This window comes from Sciurus vulgaris, assembly GCF_902686455.1.
Source record: "Sciurus vulgaris genome assembly, chromosome: 8".
Lineage (NCBI taxonomy): Eukaryota > Metazoa > Chordata > Mammalia > Rodentia > Sciuridae > Sciurus > Sciurus vulgaris.
The window spans coordinates 77,342,229-77,366,434 of record NC_136468.1 but is presented as its reverse complement, the minus strand read 5'-3'; the positions used below and the strand labels follow the sequence as shown (position 1 = coordinate 77,366,434).

Sequence of the window (24,206 nt, the reverse complement as noted above, 5' to 3'; positions counted from 1 at the left end):
TGCATTCATGATTCAACAGTCCAAGTATCAAAAATAATTGGAAAAAATATTATAGTCAAACTGAACACTTAAAGATTTATCTTTCTTGTCAGCATGCCCTAAATAATACAGTATCACAACTGTTTACATAGAACTTCCACTGCATTAGATACTATAAGAAAACAATAGAAGATTTTAGAGATTTACTATACAGGAGGGTGTGCATAGGTTATATGCAAATACTACACCATTTTAATTAAGGACCTTGAGCATCCACATATTTGGCTATTTGAAAAGGGAAGTACTGAAACCAATACCCCAGATTTAATTTTCATACACTTGTCCCATTTGAAGTGAGGAATCAGGTAATAGAAGTTACATAAATTACCTAATGTTACAGCTAGTTAATTGGAGATCTGTGATTTAAAGCCTGATAAGCAATTATTTTCCCCCTCCTCTGAAATCCTGTGTCATCAATTTTATCTTTAGAGGTAGAGTGTCTATACATTCCAATTTGCCTGAATCTGCTCTGTTGTATTCCTGTTTTTCTGCCTTGATGGATTATAGAACATCCTTTCACTCTGTTAAAACATTGTATACCTGTAGAGTTTTCCCCTGAAGTATTTCTTTAATGCCTCTTAGTCTTTCCATTTTTACTGTCCCAACTTTATACTCCTTCATTGACTATGTGGGTGTTACAACATAAGTCTCTTTGTTTTCTAATCCTTCATACTTTTTCCTCTTTTATATATTTTCAGATAACAACTGAGATGTTTCTAGAACCCAAACAATATAGGGTACTCACATCATGAGAACACAACAACAATGAAAATTATCAAACCTTTTTTCTATTGCCACCAAGATAAAATCCATAGCTTTAAATTTCTGAATAGATTTGTTTAAACCATGAACCTTGCTGACTTATACCTATCCCATGTGTCAACCAGTTCAGCTAAACTGTACTTCTGTTTGCTCCCTAAGTAGAATGAACACATGGGCATTCTCTGTGTTTGCACTTCCTTTCTGTGTGAGTACCTTATTCCAAACACTCTTCATGATGCAACTCAGCACCACTTCCTCTGGAATTTTTTTTCACCTCCTAGTACACTTTTCTTTATTCTATCTCTATGCTTATTTCCATTTGAACATTTTTAGTAAAGGATTCATAGTATATACTATGTTGGGGGACAAATATGAGATAAATGAATGAGTTCCTACATATGGGAAGCATCTAACCAGTAGTAGTGAAGTTTAATTTTTACCCAACTCTTCTGTATTTGTTCTTCAACTCTAAGTTTTACTCAGTATTCTCCAGGTGATTTTATGTCAAAAATGTACCTTGTTTGTGTGTGTGTGTGTGTATGTTTGCAAACAAAATGTTTAAATAGTATCTGTAAAAGTATTTAATATTTTTATTTTAAAACAATTTATGTAAAATTAAAGTATTTAAATAATATCTATAAAAGTATTTAAATATTATTTAATAATATTAGAGTATTTAAATAATAACATCTATTACTGATATTATTTTTAGTGTCAAGTGCTAATAACTTCATTGTGTTATCCATGTGTGTTTATATATTTGTACTTATATTTTTGTCTGAAATATATTTATTCCATATCTCCCCTAATAGAGTATGTTTTTCAGGCTTATGATGACATAGTATGAATTTAAGGGAATTTGGTGAAATAGCAAATTATATTCCAAAATGTATGCTTTGGAAAATGCTTATTCAGCAGGAGTCAAAGATTTATTACATTATCATGACTAAATGAAATTGACCTTTGCCCAATATATCATAATCATGTACAAATTTCTAGTGTTTATACAAATGTAACCTCTATATATTACCAGGCAACAAAAATCTTTGAGTCTTCTGACCTAAATCGACACTTTTTATGATTAACATTTTGAAGATCATATACTGCTTAGAGAATCTGTTGAGTTGTTGGGACTCTTTCCCAATAGTAAAAAATATAACAAAAATTTGAAAGCTTTCTTGAGCTTCCAAGATCATCTAAGGACTTTCTACAAATTCGTAGATTTCCATTTTTAAGTGCCTGTTGTGAAAGGATTGGAATTTGAGCTTGAGAATTTGCATATTGAACAAGAACCCCAAGAGACTAAATTGAACCTGATATGATGAAGTATGAATATCATGCATACCGAGTTGACAGTAAAATTTTGAGGACAAGGACATGGTCTATGTTTTATGTTCCTTCGTTCCCCCAATTACCATAAGTAAACATCTTTTAAATGAATGAATGAATGAATGGACTGATTGTGTTAACTACATTCTTTACAGTACATGTATGTGATAGGTGATAGGGCAGAGGGAACAAGAAGAAAGTATTCACAGCAGACTTTAATCAGAGATTTATTGATTAAAAAAAAAATTCCAAGGGTTCAGGGAGAAGGGATAGTAAAATAGTGTATTTTTAGGAGAGAAATTATACCAGTGGAAATAACAGGCCAAAGAGACTTAATATATACAGGTATTTTCATATTCTAATCTTCTGATGGAAAACATATTTTTTAATATTTGTCTTCAAAGGTTTAGTATCTGCGAATATTTTGAACAACCCAAAATTTGTAATGTGTGACAATGAAGAGATTTGGTATCTGAAAATGGAAGCTGAAGTACAGATGCATATCTGCTTTGTTCACTAGAGTATCTAGTGCTTAGACAATACTTGGCATGAGGTTAATAATTCATTAACATGTGTTGACTAATAAACATGCAAATCACACATTAAACTGGTGATATGATGATTTTAACAGTCAAAATATAATGAGTTTTTGAATGAGTCTAAAGTATAGGCATGCATTATAGATTACTTGAACTGGATTGTTAAACATGGACTACCTCTCAGTTGCTTTCTTTAATATAGAGTTAATATTATTTGAAATAATATGCATCCCTTTCTTGTTGGCTGCCCAAATGGATAAATATAAAATGATGTGACAAAAGAATGAAATTTTATACGGTTATGATTAGGAATGTTTTCAGTTCTCCTTCTGTCAATTAAATTGGTGTTAAAAATAAGTCACTTGGAATCCACCTCTCTTTGAAGGAACATGTTTAGCATTTTCTTGTATTTATTTTTCCAAAAGAAACCAAAGTGTTATTTAAAATGTACGCTAAAACAAATTTGATCAAATGCTAACTTGTACAGCTCTTATCCTCTTGTTTGAAGAATAATGTAATCATCAGTGACAAGACTCAGCCTTCCAGATAATTTGTTATAAACCCAGTCCTTTAAAACTGTTGTTTATTGTATAAACATAGCCTATTCCCAGTCTTTGTTAAAACCAAGCCTTTAACTCCTTAACCCTGTGGTGTGGATTCATCAGAACTTTACTCCCTATGAAGCTCTTTATGATCCCAACAGTCTTGATTCCCCCAGATTGTTTCATTTCCAAACTATAAATATTGTTTTTTCACTCCTTGCTGTGGAAATTCAGCTACCTCCATATTACATGCTTACTGAAGTAGAAAACTGCCTAATCAGGTAGGAAAACATTTGGCTGTGAATAAATCAGCATTTGTTGAGTTTTTCAAAGTGTGAAACTCGGCAGACAAGCACATATCCTAGGAGCTCTGCTTTCTCCTACTTCCCTGTAGAGAAATCAGGGGCCAAAATGGCCGCCTCTGCCATCTGTCTAAACACTTGAGTGTGTTGTCTTGAATTAACATAGCAGAACTAGTGGGGGATGTAATTAAGATTTTATTTTTACATTTCATCACCAGATGCTCTACAACATAAAGTCATCCATAAATGTTCAAATTGATTAAGCTTTTAACAAGGAAAACAATGTTAAAGATCAACTAATTTAGCACAAGAAATAAAATTATTTTAATATGTGGACTTACTAGTGTTCATGGATTTTATACTTTTTTGTCAAAACTTTAAATGAGAATTTTTATTATATATAAATATAATATATATCTATATATTATATATCATATAATATATAGATATATATTATATATCATATAATATATATCAATATATATATCTTTATATTTAAAGAACAAAAGTTTACATCATCACTCCTCTAAGAAACAGCTAAATTGTCTAATATTAAACTGTAATTTCCTTTGTTGAACTTTGTGACCTTTCAAAAAATATTAGAACAGTATCAAAGAAGTTAAAGAACTTCTGAATTTTCTGAAAAGTTTTCCAAGAACAGTCATTTGGGCTACTTGCAAAGATGTACTACAGGGAGATGAAAAACAAAATCAGAAAACAACAAACCAAAAAAGCACATATCTTTATTAAAACATAATTTTCAGCTTGAAATTTGGAAAAGGAACACAATATGCTTCTTATTGGATAATTTGTGTGTCCATTATAAATTAGAATTAATTATAAATTTAACTCCCTCTACTATGCAATAATTGAGTTTTTCATTGAATGATTTTCTCATTGGCCCCAAGAGCAAACAAAATTACTTGAAAAAGTACCTTTTTTTTAGTAATACCTTTATTCTGAAATAGTTATAACTTTCCTTTGAATACTCCACTGGAGTATAAATGACCTTCCTTTGGGCAGTGACTATGACTTTATTTCATTTTGCTTCTGAAACCTAGTAAATTCTCTAGATAGTCAATAAATGTTTGTGGAATGAATGTGCTGGCTGAGGAGAGACTTCTTGCTCTGTGGATTATGCAAATAGCTTTTAATAACAGATTTTGATAAGATTTAAAATACTTTAATGTTCTGATTATTTCTAGTGTTAATAAAAAATCCTTATTGATAGCTTATTGCTTAAAATAGTAGTTCTTTGGAATTTGAGGATATATTTAAATTTAACATGTATGATAACTATATTTACGAATGATAAATATATTTACATTAATAATTATGTTCTTCAGAGTTTCTCTCTATAAATGGGACTAAATATAGGTATATATTATTGAAATGGCATAGAGATATTTACAATGAACTATACAAATGATCCTTGAAAGTAGAATGAATCTGACATAGCTTTTCTATGTTCATATATGAATATACCACCAGTGAAATGCCTCATCATGTACAGCCAACAAGAATGGGATCCTAATTAGTATGTTATACTCTATGTATATATAATATGTCAAAATATATTCTGCTATAATGTATATCTGTTATGGTTTGAATGTGAGGTATCCCCCAAAAGTTCAAGTGTGAGACAGTGCAAGAAAGTTCATAGAAGAAATGATTGGGTTGTAAGAGTCTTAACCCAATCAGTGAATCAATCCCCTGATAGGGATTATCTCAGTGGTAGGGTGTGGCTGGAGGAGGTGGGAATTGGGGGATGGCTTTGGGCATGCATTTGAATCTGGTGAGTGGACTCTGTGCTTCTAGATCACAACGTGAGCTGCTTCCCTCTGCCACACTCTTCCGCCATGATGTTTCTGCCTCACCTGGAGCTCTGGAAAATGTAGGGAGTCTTCTATGGACTAAGACCATGAAATAACTTTTCCTCCTTTAAAATTGTTCTGGTCAGATCTTTTAGTCACAGCAATGTAAAAGTTGACTAAAACAATATCTGAAAAGAACAAATAAATTTCAAAAATAAATATGTTCAACCACTCACTTTTCAAAAAAAGTTATGCATGAGCTTGTAGAAAATGATAAATATCTTTCCAAAGAAAAGATTCTCTACATTTTTATGCATGCACACAAACATGTTTCAATAAATAGTTATATAAATAGTTGAATTAGATGAATAAAAGAAGAAAACAGGAGAGAGAAACAAAGAAGAATGAAGAAGAAAAAAAGGAAGAGGAGGAGAGGAAGTGAGAGGATTGGCCAAGGAAAAGTCATCTAATCATGTTTTAACTATCGGTCCACTTAATCTTATTTTAGGCTTGCACAGAATCTTATCACTGTTGTTTTCCTGAGATGTTTTGAAATTTTGAACTGTTCTTCAAGCACATCCTTCTCAGTTAAATTCTATATGACGATGATTTTTATGTTAGATGATAAATGTATCAGGAACTGGCTTAGTATTTCCCTTACATACTGACTGCACTGAGACCCACAGTGGTATGGGACTTTATGGAACATGCATGACGCTGTAAAGAAAGTCTTGACTGGTTGTAGTCAGTGTCACCAATGTCATCACTCTAACCTGTGCTCATTTGAACTCAGGCATTTTTTCCTGCTGTGGAGATTTCATTTCACTTCACCCTCAACCCAGTCACACCTCAGCACTCATCATATTGTTTGCACTTTCACTTTTATAATAAGAATTCCAGTAAAACACGTGCATCTCAGGACGTATTGCCCTAATTTGATTTTTCCCTCTCAGATGGGAAACATGAATATTTGTAAGAATCTCTTATTTAGGATTTAACTTTACAATTAACTATAGACTCATAACTTCTTTCTAAAAAGTAAGTGCTTGTTAATACTGATATGACTTTTTAACAACATATTTTATTATTTTTAGTACCCATTAGCAAGATGGAGAAAAGGAAGGATAGAAATATTATGTGATAGTTCCAATATTTTAAATTTGAAAATAGAATTGAGTCGCATATTTTGTTTGGATTGGGAAAGTCTCTTCTCCAACCTCAATTGTCAGAGTGAGGTGAGACAACACGATTTTTGAGCAAATTTAACAACTGTAATAATTTGCTTTGAATTATCTGAATACTTCCATTGAAAGCAAGTCTTGATTTCTAACTCAATCACTAGTTAATTGCTTTCATACTCCTTTTCAGTTTCAAAAATCTAGCCCAATGTCCTAATCAAAAGAATCCTTTAAACTAATTCAAAATTATATAGAATGGAATAAGTTAATTGCTTAAGAAATAATTTACAAAAGTACACTTATTTTGAATAACTAATTTGAGGTTTTATAGAATTCTACTATAAATGATTTTTTTTAAAATTTAAATTAGAGCTGTCCTACAGAAGCATGTTTTTCCAGATAGGGTAGGATAGTGTGAATGTGCCTGAGAATATATCATGGGGGAAAAAAATTACAATCAAAATTGATAATAGGCATTTAATAAAGTATTTACCAAACGTACTTATTTTTTCAATTTCCATAGAAAAATCATACTAGACTGATCACCCAGATACAATGGGTATTTTGTTAATCTTTTAGGTCTCTTCTGTCCTTCAACTCAAATATGAGTGAAGGGTGGGTGGGCTTGCAAGAACTCTCAGAGAAATTTCAAAATCATCTGTGAAATGGAAATTCTCTTTTCTGTCTCCCATCAGTTAAACTGAAGCCCCCACAATATTGTACTCAGAAAATATAAAGATAATGCCAGGTAGTCACAGGGCAATTATCACCAGAATTCAACTATGCCACTGTCCTCTGCATTGTTAAAAGCACGGGGTAGTTTAGAAGCTAAAATTCCTAGGTTCTTTGTAAATACTTCAAATCCTTTTAACTAATATGTAGTGAAAAGCATTAAGTTTTAATTTTCTATTAAAGTTATAAAAAATAAAATTACATGGATGGAAAATTGTTATGTATATTAAGAGCAATATGATAGAAAGTTTCTTGAAATGAAGTTGAAAAAACTTTAGGCCTTATTCCAAGCTGTTATAACTTAGATAGTAATTTAACCTTTCTGAGTTTCAGTTTTATACTTTTTTCAAAGAATTTTGGATTATATTATGTTGAAGATCCCTATATATTCTAAAAGTCCATAATTTAAGTAAATTCCCCATCTAAATCTAATAAAGACAAATAAATATTTTTTTTTTCTGAAAAAGAAGAATAACTGCAATTATTCACAGAACAACATTTTCAGGAAGTGAATTCAAGCTAGATGTGGTTGAATAACTAAATGGCTGAATTTGCAAAAGTGGGCGATAATTAAATTGTTACGCTCAACCCTTATTAAATATTAATGAATTCTTCATGACTTTGAATCAGAAGGGTTTTCTACATGAGGGCTTCTGACCCAGCTCTCTGAATGATGAATCATATCCCCCTCTGAGGTGGTCTTCCCAAGCTCCAAGGTACTCATAGGACCTACCGGGAAATTTAACTGTGGTTAACTGTGTTATACTTGGCTTTAAACAAAAAACGGAGAGGGCGGGGGGACTTTTAATATTGATATCACAGAACAAAACTCAGCCAAGACTCTAGTCATCTGAATGCACTCACCATTTGTGTGGCTTTGAATCTGGCTGCACACATGCCAGGACCAAGGATCAGAGCTGCATCTGGGTAGCAGGAGCTGGCCAGCTAGGCTGTCCACCCCCTTTTGTTGTTTGTTTTTGTAACACGTTAGGCACCAAAGAGACAAACAAGGGTAAAATGGTTCTCTCCTTTTCCATCTGGTTGTCTGCCAGAGATACACAGTCCAACCAAAGCATCAGATTTCAGTGACTGCGGAGGAACCCCACTTTCTTGTTCTCTGTACACTACCATTCTTTACAAATATTATTCCACCAAGACAGAGTAATACAATAAAATAAAGGATTGTTTCCACATAACCCCTTCCCAATTCCCAGTCATTAATATAGTATTTGTGAGATACTATGTTTTTGCCTTATTTCATAGGAAGAGTCTGAAATTAGATATATATTCACAATATTTTGAACTATTGAAATTTTAAACATACAGATAGTTTTTGGTGTACAAAAGAGTTCTGTCCTATGAATTAGTCAAAAAGTCTGTTGTTTGAGCTCTGAATACATTTCCCATAGAAATAACTTTAAAGTGAGTGAATTAGACTCCAGGTTAGAAAAAAGAGGGAGGGAGAGAGAAAGAGAGAGAGAGAGAGAGAGAGAGAGAGAGAGAGAGAATTCTGTCCATTACATAATAGAAACTGAGAAACCCTTAGAAGCTGGGCAGCAGAGCAGGAGGCCAAGTCTATCTTTTTCAGTCCTGTGAACAGTGAGCTAATAGGGACATATTGGTGGCTCCTGTGCATTTGAAGGATTCGAAGGATAAAGCTACTCTACAACAGCATTGTCACAGCTTCCATTTTGAGATGATATAGGAAGTCACAAACTAAGGACAGTGTGGCCACCTTAGCTGCTGACATTTACAGAACAACTGTAAATTGGGTGTTTTAAAGTAAGAACTTGCCCAAAATAATTAAACCCAGGTAGATAAAGAGTTTCGATTTAGAGGCATGTTTGGAACTAGAGATCTAGGAATACTTTCAGTTGGTTTTGTGAACATTACAGTATATTAAAATAGTATGATTTATTTTATTTAAATTTTTATCTCAAAAATTTTCAAACACTCATAAAAATAGAAAAACAGAATGAATTTATGTCTCTTGCTCCTGTTCACAAATCAAGACTGCTTCATTTGCATAAACTATTCTTTTCTCTTTTACATTTTCATTGTCAAAATATTTTGAAGAAAATTTGGATCTCATGTTATGTATTCCCCAGTTACACAACTCTTAAAAGCAATTGCATTTTCATGCATAATGACAATCCCATTTTAACTCCCAATAAAAACTTTTTATCATCTACTATTCTATCTATAATAAAATTTTCCCATCGCTTAAAATATCTTTTATGTGTAATTTGCTCAAATGGGTATTAAAACAAGGTCCACATATTTTAGTTCTTTTAAACAGGACCATCTCCTTATTTTTACCCCTGCACTTGACTTGTGACCAATTTCACAAAAGTGTCATGTTGGTCAATGGTTATTTCTTCCCCTTAAACATCACCTAATTTTTTCCTGTTGTCCTCAAAAGTCATTTAAATGGAAAATAATTCTAATGGTATGTTATTTCTTGAAATACTATAACAACAAATTGATTTTGTCTTCAATATTAATCATATAACATACCAAGTGTCTTACAGTTAGCTTGCTGTTTGTTTTTAATGGCATCTACCTGTTTCCTATTATCCTCATGATTTTTGGACTGTGAAATAGGGGATTCCTACTAAGAAATGTTGAGAGACCTTTAAAGAGTAAGGGTCCAGATCTTGTTGTAAGTGACTTGACCTGCAACCAAATACACAGTTAATATTTGACTATGAATTACTGTAAAATGGAATTGTGGAAGGTACATCTACAGGTAAGAAACTATTCAGGATTCCACTTAAGTAAGCATGATCACCCTAATGGAATGGGTAATTACGAGACTAGAAAGCTGCAGTTAGATGACTCATTATAGGCAGAACCAACCCAGTGATGTTCTGCTAATGTAAATAAAGACATAGCTGAAAGGTGAAAAAGTAGCATAAAACTTGAAGTGTTCCTTGGCAATAGTGGTATGTAAATACAGTAACCTTTGTAATCCTCAGAATCATGTCTTATCTATTTTATGTCATTCCATGTTAAAGGTGAGGAAACTGAGGGATAAAATCTAAGCTATTCCTCCAAGATCAGAGAGTAATAAGTGAAGGATTTGGGAACTGAACTGAGGTAGTCTTACTCTTCACCATGCTACTGTACTGCCTCTGGAATGGAGCTGTACAATCATTAGTCACCTGATTGAATGCCTGATGACCGAGAGACTTCTTCCTACTCTCTGATGCCAACCTCAAAACTTGCCACATCTCATAACCTGGGTAGGTTTTAAATGTATTTATATATTATATACTCAATAATAACCGTATGTGGAAATATTCCTTTTGTTTTAAACAGCTCATCAATAACCTTGGTCCTTTGGAACTGATTCTTAATACTCCTAGTCATCATAGGGTTCATCATGGTAAGGAAGTTCTATTTCTTCTTTCTTTTCTCTTTATTTCTTTAAAGATTCTAGAATTGTTATTTTGTCTTTCTTCACTTCATCTAAATCTCCCATATAGTCAGCATACATTGTCTAAGTAGGCATAGTTTCTTCTATTATACCTGGATCAGTCTTGGCTTTGAATCACGGTCTGGTGGGGGTGGCACTTTCTCCATCTGGCTCCTGGATTTTCCTTTTTACTATATCTCAGTCTCCTTGTACTGGAAAAAAATGTGTTATTCAACTGAGGAGATAACATTGTATGTATTGAAGCAGTCTCTTGAAGATCAATTCCGAGGGATTTTCTTGTCTACAACAAGAAAGCTTGGTCTTGAAAGCTGTTGGGAATTGTACAGAGCCTAATAAACCACACTTCTCTCTCTCCTGCTGAAGTCCTATATACAAACTTAATAAAAGCTTCATTTACCAGAGGAGCAAATCCCATGTGACTAGTGTTTAGAAATAACAACTTAAGTGATAATAGAAATGTTTACATTTGTGCATCATGAGAACTATAAAGAATGTGCATATCAGCATTAATTGTGATAGAAAAAAAAGAAAAATAATTCAAATGTCTATGCAGTACAATTATAGAAAATTCATATTAACAATAAAAATGTCCGAATAATTGCTATACTTTATGGCATGAATAAATCTCACAAACATAATGTTGAGAGAAGGAAGCCAATAATAAAAGAATAAATATGAAGTTTTGTTTTTATGCCTCCAGGCTTCATAGGAGCACTACAGTTCTTCCTTCTCAAGGGAGGAACATCCTTCCTCCAAAACAGGGAACAGAGCAGCACAAGCTCCCAGAGGCATAGGCGAAAATGTGTCAGACTCTTCCAAATCCAATAGTCAATCCCATCCCCAAAGAAGATTAGTGAGGCAGAGGTCAACAGCATTATATTCTTGCAGTTTCCTCCACATAGAAGGAAAAGTGAAGAGAGGAAAAGAAGAAGTCTACATTTAAAAACAAATATCTACTAGTTTCCTTTGTTTGACTTCAATTTCTTCCTTCTATTGCTTTCTTATCAGGGGTTTCTCAATCTCACCATTGTGGACAACTTGGGATCAATATTTGGTTGGCAGGTATTTTGTGCACTAGAATCACTGGCTTTGGTGCACTAGGTGTCATTGCTGCTCCTTCCAAGATGTGTCCACCAAGAATGTGTCCATACATTGCCAAATGTCCTTTGAGGGGCAAAACACTCCTCCACCCAACAGAGAGCCATTGTTTAGACCATGATGCATTGAGCATCTGTACTGTCAATTTCATTCTACTTTTGCGGTGAGGAAGATTGTTCCTTTGTCTGTGCTTCAAATGTACCTTTTCATATAAGAAAAGCTTGTCAAAGAATAACAATACATGAAGATAGTTAAGTTTATTGGTGTAGTGGCTCAGTGAATTTCTATTCTTTTTAGATTTATGACCACATTGATATAATCATGTTTATTTTAAAAATATAGTAAGCAAATGATGCTCAAATACTTAACATTAGATTTAAATTGTGATTTGAGTATTTGGGATCAGGAAAATATCATATATGTTGAATTAAAATGGCCAAAGGCAATTTAAATTTTACTTATGATTTTTATTATTTAAAAAATTATCCAAGATTTATTCTAATTTTATTCTTAAAATAGATGTAGAGAAAAGGTTACATGATGTGTCACTTCAAAAATTAAAAATAAAAGAACTTACATATTTTATTTCCTTATTTCCCATTCAGTTTTCTCTGTACCATTTGCTTTTTAATTATTCCTCAATAGTCTTGAAAAAATAACCATGTAGATTTATCCCAGAATTTTTAAACTGAAATTTGTGAAAAATTACATATAATTTTAAGAAAAACTTGTTCTTTTTAGTAAAATTAACTGAAAATAAATAAAATAAAACTAAATTGCCTGAAAAATCTGTTGTTGTTAGGCACAGATATTCTCAGGAATATTATTTTGTTGCTTCAATTTTAACTTAATTGTATGTTCTAAAAACAAGACAAAGATATTTCAAAATGTCTTAGTTCCTGTTTCTTTGAAAAGTTATCGTTTATTATTTTTTCTCAGGCAGAAATCGTTATTGCATAGACAAGAATTATGCTGGCACTCTTATTATTTGGGATAGAATTTTTGGTAAGTAAAAAGTATGAAAATCGAACAATTAAATTAGCTTCTTTATTCACAGAAAATCAAAGATCATATCTTTTAATGTTATTTTTCAGGGACTTTTGAAGCAGAGAAAGAAAGAGTTGCATATGGTCTAACACATCCAATTAATACCTTTGAACCTCTCAGGGTACAGGTAATGAGATCGGTCTTATTCTGAATTTGTATCATGTCATAAATATTACAGTGTGGAGAAAAATCAGTTATTTAAAGATGGAAGTATACTACACTGCTGTAAAAATTCTTAACTGTAAAAGAATTTGGAAGTAACTTTGGTACTCAAGCAAAAATTTGAATCAAATTGGACAAATACATGTGAAAACAAGTCATTATAAGAGTTTTCGAATATGTCTACTTCCAATAATAAAAAATATTGCTCTTTAGGACACATGTTCTTTCTTAGAATAGACCTGAAATATATTCATGTATTCAGAAGAAGCAGTAGTAACATGTAGAATTAAAGCTGATCCCACAGTACGAACAATATTTGCCTCCAGTCTGCATGTCTCTGGTTAGAAATTCAATGTGAGGCCTTTGCCCTGCTCTTCTTGGACCTAAGTGTCAAGAACTATTACAGATTAGTTAGGTCTGAACATTACCTCACCTGCTAAGACTTGTTGGACGGGGCCAGTTTTCTGTTAGACATATGGTATTGGTTGTTCACTGGCTTCAATGGTTGGCACTAGAGAAATGAAGAATGTCTGTGAGACTCTGATATGTCAGCATCAGACCACCACAGAGACTCCTGGGGTTAGGAACTCACAAATGAGAAAAAGATAAGAATGCTTAAAGAACTGAAGAGGTCAGTCGACAACAGTTGTATACAAGGGACTGGTTATAGCAGTCAGTAAGTGACAAAATTACAGGATCATGTTGGGTCTGCTTTGGAAGCCTACTTCAAGTTTTCACAGAAAGTTGAAATAACAAAATAAAAAGCTCAACACTGTTGAATATCTATGTGCAGAATGCAGCAAACATCATAGCACAAAATATTTAATGTCAACATCGCTAAAATCTTATGAGATAGAGTTTCTTTTTTTCCCCATTTTCTGGTGCAGGAAAGAGTTCCCCAGGATTTAATTGGTTTAACCAAGTTCACACAGCTTGTCAACTGCAAACTTAACCAAAGTGGGTTGTAGAACAATGCCAAGACTCAATTTAGCCTTTATCCTGTACTGTTTCTTTACATAAAAGATCATCTCAAGTTGCCTTCACTTTTAAGTAAAAAAAAAAAAAAAAAAAAAAAAAAGCATTTTTATCACTCATACACCAAAAGAGAAAAGCTGGTTATTTCTCTTCTTAGCTACATGGAAATTCTCTCTGTCTCTATCTTGGTTATACTTTACTAAGAATATGATATGACTCTCAGGAGAACAACAAATATTTTAAGAAACATTTTTAATGATAAGCTTTATGGAATTGAAAGCAAGTTAGAAATAAATTATTGAAAGTTATCATTCCTTCACTTCACATAGAGTTTGTCTCCTTCCTATAGAGATCAAAGAACAAAAATAGACAATTGGTCTCTATACTGTATGAAAGAGCATACATGAATCATAGCAGAATCTTACTAAAATGTAAGCCCCATCCAATAAGTCTGAGGTCTATAATTCTGTTTCTACCAAGTTCCTAGATGGTGCCAATACTGATGGTTGATGGATGAATTTATAAGTAGCAAGGGCTTGGAAATAACTGAGGAAAAGAGTTGATATTTGAGACAGAATAGGAGAGATGATATTGTGTACGGTAAGAGTTGCATCAGGAGTGGAATGGTTAGGTTTAGATGAAGCACAATAGTGAAGCAGTCACAGGTATCTATAAGCCATTGCTGAATCTGTGGGAGGAAAATTCACCAGATCTCCACTCTCATATAAACACTTTCATCAGTGTAGAAATTGTCAAAAATGAGTTTAAGGTCTAATATCCTACATGCTCACTTACATTGTCAGAAATGTCAAGTCTGCAAGTTAGGATAATTAAAAGTTCTTGAATGTACAAAAATGTAGTTATTTTCACTTTTATTTAGTTATTTATAGCTGAATTTCCCACTTATCACCAAGGGCATCAAAAGCAACTTGAAATGGACTTCCACTAAACAGAGGGTTAATATTATTATTATTATTATTACTATTACTATTATTATTAGGCATAGATCATTCATTTTTGGTTCCCAAAGTTTCAAGGTATTGGGTAGTACAAATAAATGAGAAAATGCCCTTTAAAACATTGTCATGTATTTTTCATGGCTTCTATCCAGAATGATACAAGCAAAATTGTGTTGTTTTCAAAATAGCACAAAAGGTTAGTATTTTAATGTGTCTTAACTCCTAAACACATTACTTTTTCTGTATTATTATGAATATGAAGCCCCAGACTGAGTTTCCACCTAATGTGTACTTTGTCCTCAAAAATCTACTCTTTTAAATCCCATCTTGTTCCTTAATTGCTTCATATTCCTTATTGTGATATTTCAAACAATTTTTAAGTACAGTTTTGTAACCTGTCCATTTGAGTTCTTCCAGAGAAAATGAAAATGCCAGTAAGACCACAAATTCTGAGAGTCAAATCTTGTTTCTCCATTTATGCATTTCTATAGTTACAGTGGAACTTATCTCTAGAGTCTCTAGTTGATGCCCACACTGTAGGACTATTTTTATTCCTATGGTGCATTATGAGCATATGTATGGGACATACAGAAGAATACCTAAGAGCTAACACTTACTGAGCACTCTTGTGTAGGCATATATTTAACTCCTATACATGTCAAATGTGTGTTATTTAAAGAATGTGGATTCCTGCTATGAGACTCAAAGAACTTTTTTTTTCTCAGTAAAAACTTCCTTTCCAGTTACAGAATATGAACTATTTAATACTTAGAAGTCTATCATCTGAAATGGCTTTGAAATTTCAGAGATTTTATTTTAAATATTTGAACATTTATGCAATCCTTTCATGCTTCCAGGTTTAATTCAAATATCCACTTAGCTAGACTTCAGAAAAGATGTCTTTAGACAAAGATGTTGAGTATACAGGCTGCTAGTTAATTCATCTTGAGGCACAACCTCATAACTTGGTTTTTTTTTACTTTGCTCATTTTCTACCAGTTGCTCTATTTTTTATTTCAAAATTGTAATTGGATTGAATTTCAGAAATGTTGACAAGAACACAAGTAACACAGAATGCATAGGACAAATTACAATGAGGAATGTTACTGAATATTAAATTGTGTTAATCATATGCAAGAAATCTGTACTGAAGAAAAATATATACATTATATTGAACAATAGCATAATGTATACTTGTATTTTATCCTTTTTATTATGTTTGTCTTATTTTAAATAAGGAGTATTTTATTTTTTCTAGTTCCACCATTTATGTTACATATGGACTACATTTTGGGCTACTCCTGGATTCATCCATAAGTTTTCTGTGCTATTTAAAGGACCAGGTTGGGGTCCAGGTAAACCAAGACTTGGACTGAGTGAAGAGATCCCAGAGGTAAAGAGAGTTCATGGAATTGGAGATGGGGATGATTAGTGTCATATCGTTAGGTTTAGAGCAAGTCTGCATATATGCTGTGTTCATGCAAACCCTTAACAATATGTTTCCTTAGTCAGATGCAGCCCTGTAGAGCATAATTTAAAGACTGGACCCAGCAAAGGACTGATAAGAGAAATATCTTTGACCAGTTGAACACAGACACTTTCCAAGGAGCATAGTTTTGTGAGCAGAACAACAGAAACTAGTAATCAGATCCATTCAAGCCCATATCCAATAGCTTATGTGCGGAGCAAAACTTCACAAATTCACGCAGCTCACATGGAGAGTCCTGGAGCGCTAGAGAAGGAAGCCTTAAGAACCCTTTGGTCTATCCTTGGTTTTGTTCATGAAAAACCAAGGTCCCCAAAACAAGCCTAAAATCACATCGAGACAATGTGACTATTGGGTCAGACCAAGACTATATTCCTTTGATAATAAAGTAGAAGCATTAAATACAGAAATCATATTTAAAACCAAGAATGAAAATGTAGAGATTTAAAAATCCTGGAAACCAAAAGAAAATTTCAATTTTTATCTGAAATCCCCTTCTAGAAAAGAGAAAGAATTTCTTTTCAACCATTCAAGATACATATTATAATTATTCATCGAATAAAAAGTATAAATAGAAACACAGGAAAAATAAGGAAAGTAAACTATTGTTGATCCTGAGATGATACTGAGTATGGAAGTTATCCTATGCTATTTCAAGGAAATAAAATCATGTTTTATTTGAATAGCATTATTTTTCAAAAATCCTAAATATTACAAATAGTTTTGTTTATAATCACAATTAGTTATATAGCAGTCAACTTGAGATTAGTGGAAATAGTTCACATATTTTTAGCTCTAAAAACCTAGTAAGCAATGATCCACTTATTATTTTTCTTTCTACTATACAATTCAAAGTGAATATTTTAAAGTTATGTAGGTACTGAAGTCTGCATTATAAAAGTAGAAGTGTGGCATTCTGGGAAAATCAGTAGTTGCGAAAATTTCAATAAAATTATGTTTCTCTTTGAGGCATGATTCCCTACATTACTGAGAATCCCCCTTCTTGTTTTTTTTTTTTTTTGCTTTTTGCTTTGATTGAATATGTTCATAGACATATATTTCCATTTGCAGAATATCCAACCTATTCTTTTGGGCAATCTTTGTCATTAGCAGAGATTGCTGTATCAATTCTTACTTCACACTTTTTAAGGCAGACTAAATTTCAAACCAAAGCTGCTGAAATGAGAAACAAGTCTAGCAACTTACAGATGTTTTGCTATTCAGACATATGAATGCTGGAGTATTTTTGAAAAAATTAAAGAAGCAAATCCTCCCATTCCTTTCTGCATATATCTTTCTTTTATTTATTGGTTCTTTTTACTTATACATGACAGCAGAATCCATTTTGACATAATTATACCAGTATGGAATGTATCTTATTGTAGTTAGAGCTTTCTGCACATCTCTTAAGTTAGTATGAATTTCAGAAAGAGGAATAAGTCCTGGAACAAAATAAAAGACTTTTTTTTCTTTTCTATCTAGGTTACAGGAAAAGAAGTTCCCTTCTCATCATCTGCCTCTCAATTATTAAAGATATACACAGTTGTACAGTTTGCTCTGATGCTGGCATTTTATGAGGAGACCTTTGCAAATACCGCTGTAAGTGATTTCCATTTATAATACAGTGTGAAAAAATTTTCTGTCATTTTGTTTGAAAATGAAAATAAGTTGTCCATCTTATGACTGAGCACTAGTCTTCTTATAACTGTCTGCTATAATTTTGGAAATATCTCATATTTAAATAGGTAAATTAATCCCTTTAGCAAACATGAATTATATAATTGTATCTGAGCTACTATTGCTTTGAATATTGGTCAAATATTCTACTATTAATCTGATGAGTAAGAAATTTTTGTCAAATGTAAATTTCACAATTGCAATAAATATACTTCCAAAGTTAGAAGTAAATATATTTGAAAAAAGTATATTTTCCATCAATTTCAATGTGTCTAGCTTCATTTAGACATGAGCCTGATAGAATGATATTAGGGAGTTTCAATGTAGGGTTTATGTCCTTTAATTTTTCCTTTCTAAATATTCTTGATACTCAGATTATGTATCAAGAATGTAAACATATGACCACTAGACCAGGGTTTAACTTAGGCATCAAGCATCAACACCTCGGGAGTTGTTTTTATATGTGGAAAAATGGAAACTGAGTGCTTTTTTCAACAGTCAGACTTAGGACCTTTGACAATTCCTGTGGGTCATGGTCTTAAGAGGCAAAGCTAAGAGCCTGCAAGAGCCAGACAAAAATCCTCAAATAAAATAACTGAAACAAAGAAGAAATAAAACACTGTCAGTGAAAGAAAGGCAAACAAACAAAAACCATGGAAAGGAACCTTTCTTCTCTCGTACTTGGCTTTTGAGGAAGTGGAAAAAAGAAGGTCTTCTTGAGTTATTTTAACTGCAAATCTGCCTTTGCACCATTTTGGGTCCAGTATTATGCTAATCATGGGTCAGATAAACCCCAGAGAAGAATAAAATAGAACCTTGTCTCAAAATAGATCTCAGGTAACTTAAGAAGCTTATTCAAATCATACATCCAACAGTTACATACTCAAGTTTTAGAATATCCCCACAGATAACATTCCAACAATTGTAAGTCCAAAGTTAAAAATCACAAAAATATTCTAGGAGAAAGTGAACCTGATAAAGCATCAGTCAAAACACCATATGTATACCTCCAAAGAAACAATCCTTAGAAACTAAACAAAATATTAAGCAAATTAAATGTTTGAAGACTATATTAAAAACTTAAGAAATTATAAAAATATATTAATACCCTATAAGTAATAGAAATTAATAAATAATGTGTGCTGAAAATGGATCTACACTGGTGTTATTATTAACAATATCATTATATAATTGTTAATAATATCATTATATAAATCCTATGAAATTATTGTAAGTAATTATATACCAGCACCATAATTTACTAAAACAATTCCATAGATTTCATACAATTTATACATTGAATAATAAAAAATAAGTCTAGTTGAAATAGGGTGCTCAGTGTGTTAGGTAGGATTTGGGGTTATATGTGACAGAAATTCAACAGGGTGAGTTTGGTAATTCACAGAACAGAAAAATTTATCCCCACTGCTTTTTCAGGTAGCACTGAATCCAAGTGATCAAATGATGTCATCAGGAATCTTTCTCTCTTGCAGCTATGTAGCTCTCAGTGAATATGCATATTCTCCTACAGACTATCACCCTTAATGGTGACAATATGGCTACTAGCTGCTCTAGCTTTAAATACTGACATACCAGAACCCCAGTAGTGACAATATCAAAATTGAGCCTGATGCTATTTGCACATCACTGAACCAATCAAGGTGGTCAGGCCTGGATCTTGTGTCTGTCTGTGACTATCAGGGAAGGATCAACTGTATAGTTTCCTCTTGTTCTGACAGAAGAAACAAGATGACTTGAAAGAAATTGAGATAACAATATATAGAAAAGGGAAAATAGATCTTAGGAGGTAAAAATAGCAAGTGTCTAATTGTTTATATAAATATGCAACTGGAACTTGATTTAAAAAAAAAATGCCCTTCTATCACATGTAAAATACATATTGACTTTAACTGCCTGCAGGGCTCCATGTTGTTTAAGGCACATGAAGTATGAGTACCTATTAGAAGTCTTCTGCTCTAAAAAATGAAACATCCAATTAAGTGTGGACAGATTATAACTGGGAATACATTGGCAAGTGTTTCCATGATTGGTTAATTTAGTGGTTCAACCCATAGTTTCCAAAGGTCTTCACTGTAGTTCTCTTGGCTTTTATCATAACAACAACTCCAGTTTTAGTATATGTGCTGCTGAAGCAAGCACCTGCAGCAATTCCAGACATCCTTTGTCACAGACTCTGACCAAAGGCAACAAGCTCAGTTCTCATTATGCATCTTATTAACTTTATCTAAAAATGAGGAAAAAAATTCCAGATTTCTTCTCAGTGAACTTCCTTTTATGTCTTACTCTTTGGGACTAATTCACATGCCCACACTGAACCAATAAGTAACACTAGGTCCTTAGTTATCCATACCAGAATTATATCAAGTATAATTGATGCCCTCAGGACAGATTGTTCACTTTTTCCCTGAGCACATTCTTAGCACGTTTTCCTGGACAAAATCAGTGCAATATTACTACAGAATAAAGATATGTTCTGGTTGGGCAACCAATTGTGTATGCCCTGATGTGTACAACTAAATAAAATAGGTTTACAGAAAGTTGTTATAAAGATTAAAGGATAATATATTGAAAAAGCCAGTATAATTTTTAACATTATTGAATGAACTTAATTGTTGGTGTGGGTTTTAGTCAACTTTTTCACTGCTGTGACTAAAAGATATGACTAGAACAATTTTAGGGAAGGAAAAGTTTATTTGGGGGCTCATGGTTTCAGAGGTCTTGGTCCATGGACAACTGGCTCCATTTCTTGGGGCTCAAGGTGAGGCTGAACATAATAGCAGAATAGTGTAGTAGAGGAAAAGAATCAGTTCATGTGATGATCAGGAAGAAGAGAGAGAGAGAGAGAGAGAGAGAGAGAGAGAGAGAGAGACTCCATTCGCCAGATACAAAATACATAACCCAAAGATGTGCCCTCAGTGACCCACCTCCTCCAGCCACACCCTATGCACCCTCTGCTACTACTCAGTTATTCCCATTAGGGATTAATTCACTGATTCAGTTAAGACACTCATAACCCAATCATTTCTCCTCTGAAGTTTCTTACATTATCTCACATGTAAACTTTTGGAGGTCACCTCTCATCCAAACTATCACATTCCACTCTAGTCCCCCAACACTCATGATCATCTAATAATGCAATATAGATTTTGTTCATTTCCAAGAGTCCTGATAGTCTCAACAGTTCCAAGATTTCCCAAAAGTTTAAGTTCAGTGTCTCCTCTGAGACTTAGGCAAGCTTGCCTCATGAGCTCCTGTAAAAATCAGAAGTAATTTTTAAGTATCCAATATATAAAAGTACCGAGTAAACCTTTCCATTCTTAAAACCAGGGGCCCATAAAGAAGGGATAGGACCAACAGAAGACTGAAATCCAGCTGGGCAACAAAGGAGTCCTGTGGTTCCACATCAGGCATATGGGGCACATGGCATGGTGATGTTCTGTTCAAAGGGCTTGTGTTGCCCCACCCCTGTGGCCTTGTTAGTTACAACCCAAGTGGCCTTTCTGTTAGCTTGTCTCAACTCTATTCCTGCAGCCTTTCTCAATAGATATTTCATGGTACTGGCATTTCTTAACTGTGGGGTCTATACTGCAGCTTTGACTTTTTCCACACATCTCCATGCATCACCCTGTCGGGAGTACTACCCAGGACTCCAACCCTGGGACACTTCGCCTGGCCTCCAAGGCCTTCCTTTGAAATCTTGATGGAAGCCTCCATGCCTCCATAATTCCAGCATTCTGCATTCTTGCAGAACCAGCACCATATGGTTGACACCAAGTTCTACTGCTATCTTGAGCAACAGTAAAATCTCAAGGGACCATGACTGCAGTATCCTCTGAGTGTCTGAGTAGATGAGCATGTTGAAAATTCTTCCCAGGCTCTCTTTTGCAAGAAGGGGACCCCACTAGTGTCTTCTCAAGAGAAATTTTACTTCTGCTTCCTGGAGTCTGAGATGAATATGATCTTACCAATTCCTGAGGTGCCCTCAAGCTAACTTTCTTATAGTCTCTGGGCAAAGTCTTCAGAATTTCTTTAGTGGCAGTAATGTCTTTAACAATTGCAACTTTCTAAGCTCCAATTTTACTCCCAAATTTCAAGTCCAAGTTTTTCAAATCTTTCTGCTCCTAAATATCACAATTAACTTGACCAAAAGCCACCAGCAATATCCATGTCACAACTTGAATGATATGCTGCCTATACGTTTTCTTTTCACCAGACTAAAAAGTCCATCACTTTTTAAAATCAGACTCACAGAAAGTCTTAGGACAAGGGTAAATACAGACAACTTCTCAGTAGAACATAACACAAATAACCTCTACTCCAAATTCCAATAAAGTCCTCCTCTGAACCCTCTTGTTTACATTCCTATTGACATTCTGGTCTTCTGAACTTCCACCAGAATTGCCATTAAACTCCAATTAAAACAATCAAAAGCATTTCCAGCTTGCACTGCTGTTATGGTTTAATGTGAGGTATCCCCCAAAGTTCACATGTGAGACAATGCAAGAAGTTTCAGAGGAGAAATGATTTGAGTTGTGAGAGTCTTAACAGTCAATGAATTCATTCCCTGATAGGAATTAACTGAGTGGTAACTGAAGAGGTAGGGTATGACTGGAGGAGGAGGGAATTGGGGTGTGGTTTTAGGGCATATATTTGCATCTGGCAAGTGGAGATTTCTCTTTGCTTTGTGATCACCATGTGAGCTGCATCCTTTTGCCACACTTTCCTGCCATGATGTTTAGCTTCGCCTTAAGCCCTGGGGAATGGAGCCAGTCTTCTATGGACAAAGAACTATGAAATCATGAGCCTTTATATAAACCTTTTCTCTTCTATAATTGTGCTTGCAGGTCCTTTAACTGAAGCAGTGAAAAAGGTTACTACAACAGAGATTGGTACCAGAAGTGGGGTTGTTGCTGTTCCTAACCTGTCTATGTGTTTCAGAAGCTTTTGAGCTTTTTTGAAATTGGTTGGAGGAATTTTGAGATATTTAACCCTATAAGCTGGAAGTGCTTTAGGTTGTTGTAAGTGGAGCTTAATGACTGATTCTCATGGGAGCTCAGAAGACCAGAATGCCAATAAGATCAAGGACAATGAAAACAGTGCTCACATATGATTTGATAGTGAAGACAGGGCTCAAGAGAGTTTACACACTATTAGAATTTGGAGTAGAGGCCATTCCTGTTGTACTCTGGCTGAGAAGTTGTACACTATTAGGATTTGGAGTAGAGGCCATTCATGTTATGTTCTGGCTGAAAAGTTGTCTGTATTTTGCTTGTGTTCTGTGACTTTCTGTGAGGCTGATTTTAAAAATAATGGACTTAATCTGCCAGAAGCAATTTCTGGGCAGCCTAGGATTCAGGTGGTGGTATGGATACTTCTGACAGCTTTTAGCCAAATTTATTGTGATAATCAGGAGCAGAAAGCAGAGCAGAAAGATTTGAAAACTAATGACTTTTTAAAGGCAGGAGTAAAACTAGGGCTAAGGAAGGTTGCAATTGTTAAAGACATTACCGCCACTAAAGAAATGCTAAGGACCTTTCCCAGAGACAATAGAAAAGATGACTTGAGGGTATCTCAGGAGCTGGCAACACCATACCCATCTAAAGCTCAAGGGAGTAAAGGTGAAAATTCTCTTGAGAAGAGACTAGTGGGACACCCTTCTTGCACCAGGGGGCCTAAGAAGTTTTTCTAAAGTGCTCAGCCACTCATACACTCAGAAGCTGCTGCAGCTAGAGTCCTTGGAGGTTTGGCTTCTGTTTGAGATGGTGACAGACTTTGCTGTCAACAATGTGCTGCTGATTCTGCAGGAATGAATGCTGGAGTTAGGGATTCATGGAGGCCTCTACCAAGATTTCAAAGGAAGACCTTGGAGACCAGGCACGGTGCAACAAGGTCAGAGCCCCTGTGGACACCCCCTGAGAAGTCAAAGTGTAGAGATGTGAGGAGGAAGCCAAAGCTGAAGTGGAGGCCCCTGAGAGTAAGAAATGTCAGTAACATGGAACATTGTCCTAGGAAAGCTGTAGGAATCAAGCAGAGACAAGCCAACAGGAAGGCCACTTGGGCCACAACCAACAAGACCACAGGGGCAAACTACACAAGCCCTTTGGA

General features: G+C 34.1%; 1 protein-coding gene across 3 annotated transcripts in view; it reads left to right on the top strand.

The window, feature by feature from the left end:
- Positions 1 to 24,206, top strand: part of AGMO (alkylglycerol monooxygenase) — a 196,009-nt gene that overhangs the window by 153,811 nt on the left and 17,992 nt on the right. For all 3 annotated transcript variants that reach the window (XM_079151906.1, XM_079151907.1, XM_079151905.1), the window contains 5 exons: positions 10,559 to 10,625; positions 12,714 to 12,779; positions 12,869 to 12,948; positions 16,176 to 16,310; positions 17,886 to 18,002. In XM_079151906.1, coding sequence (XP_079008032.1) covers positions 10,559 to 10,625; positions 12,714 to 12,779; positions 12,869 to 12,948; positions 16,176 to 16,310; positions 17,886 to 18,002 — 465 coding nt within the window. The remainder of the gene's footprint in view (positions 1 to 10,558; positions 10,626 to 12,713; positions 12,780 to 12,868; positions 12,949 to 16,175; positions 16,311 to 17,885; positions 18,003 to 24,206) is intronic.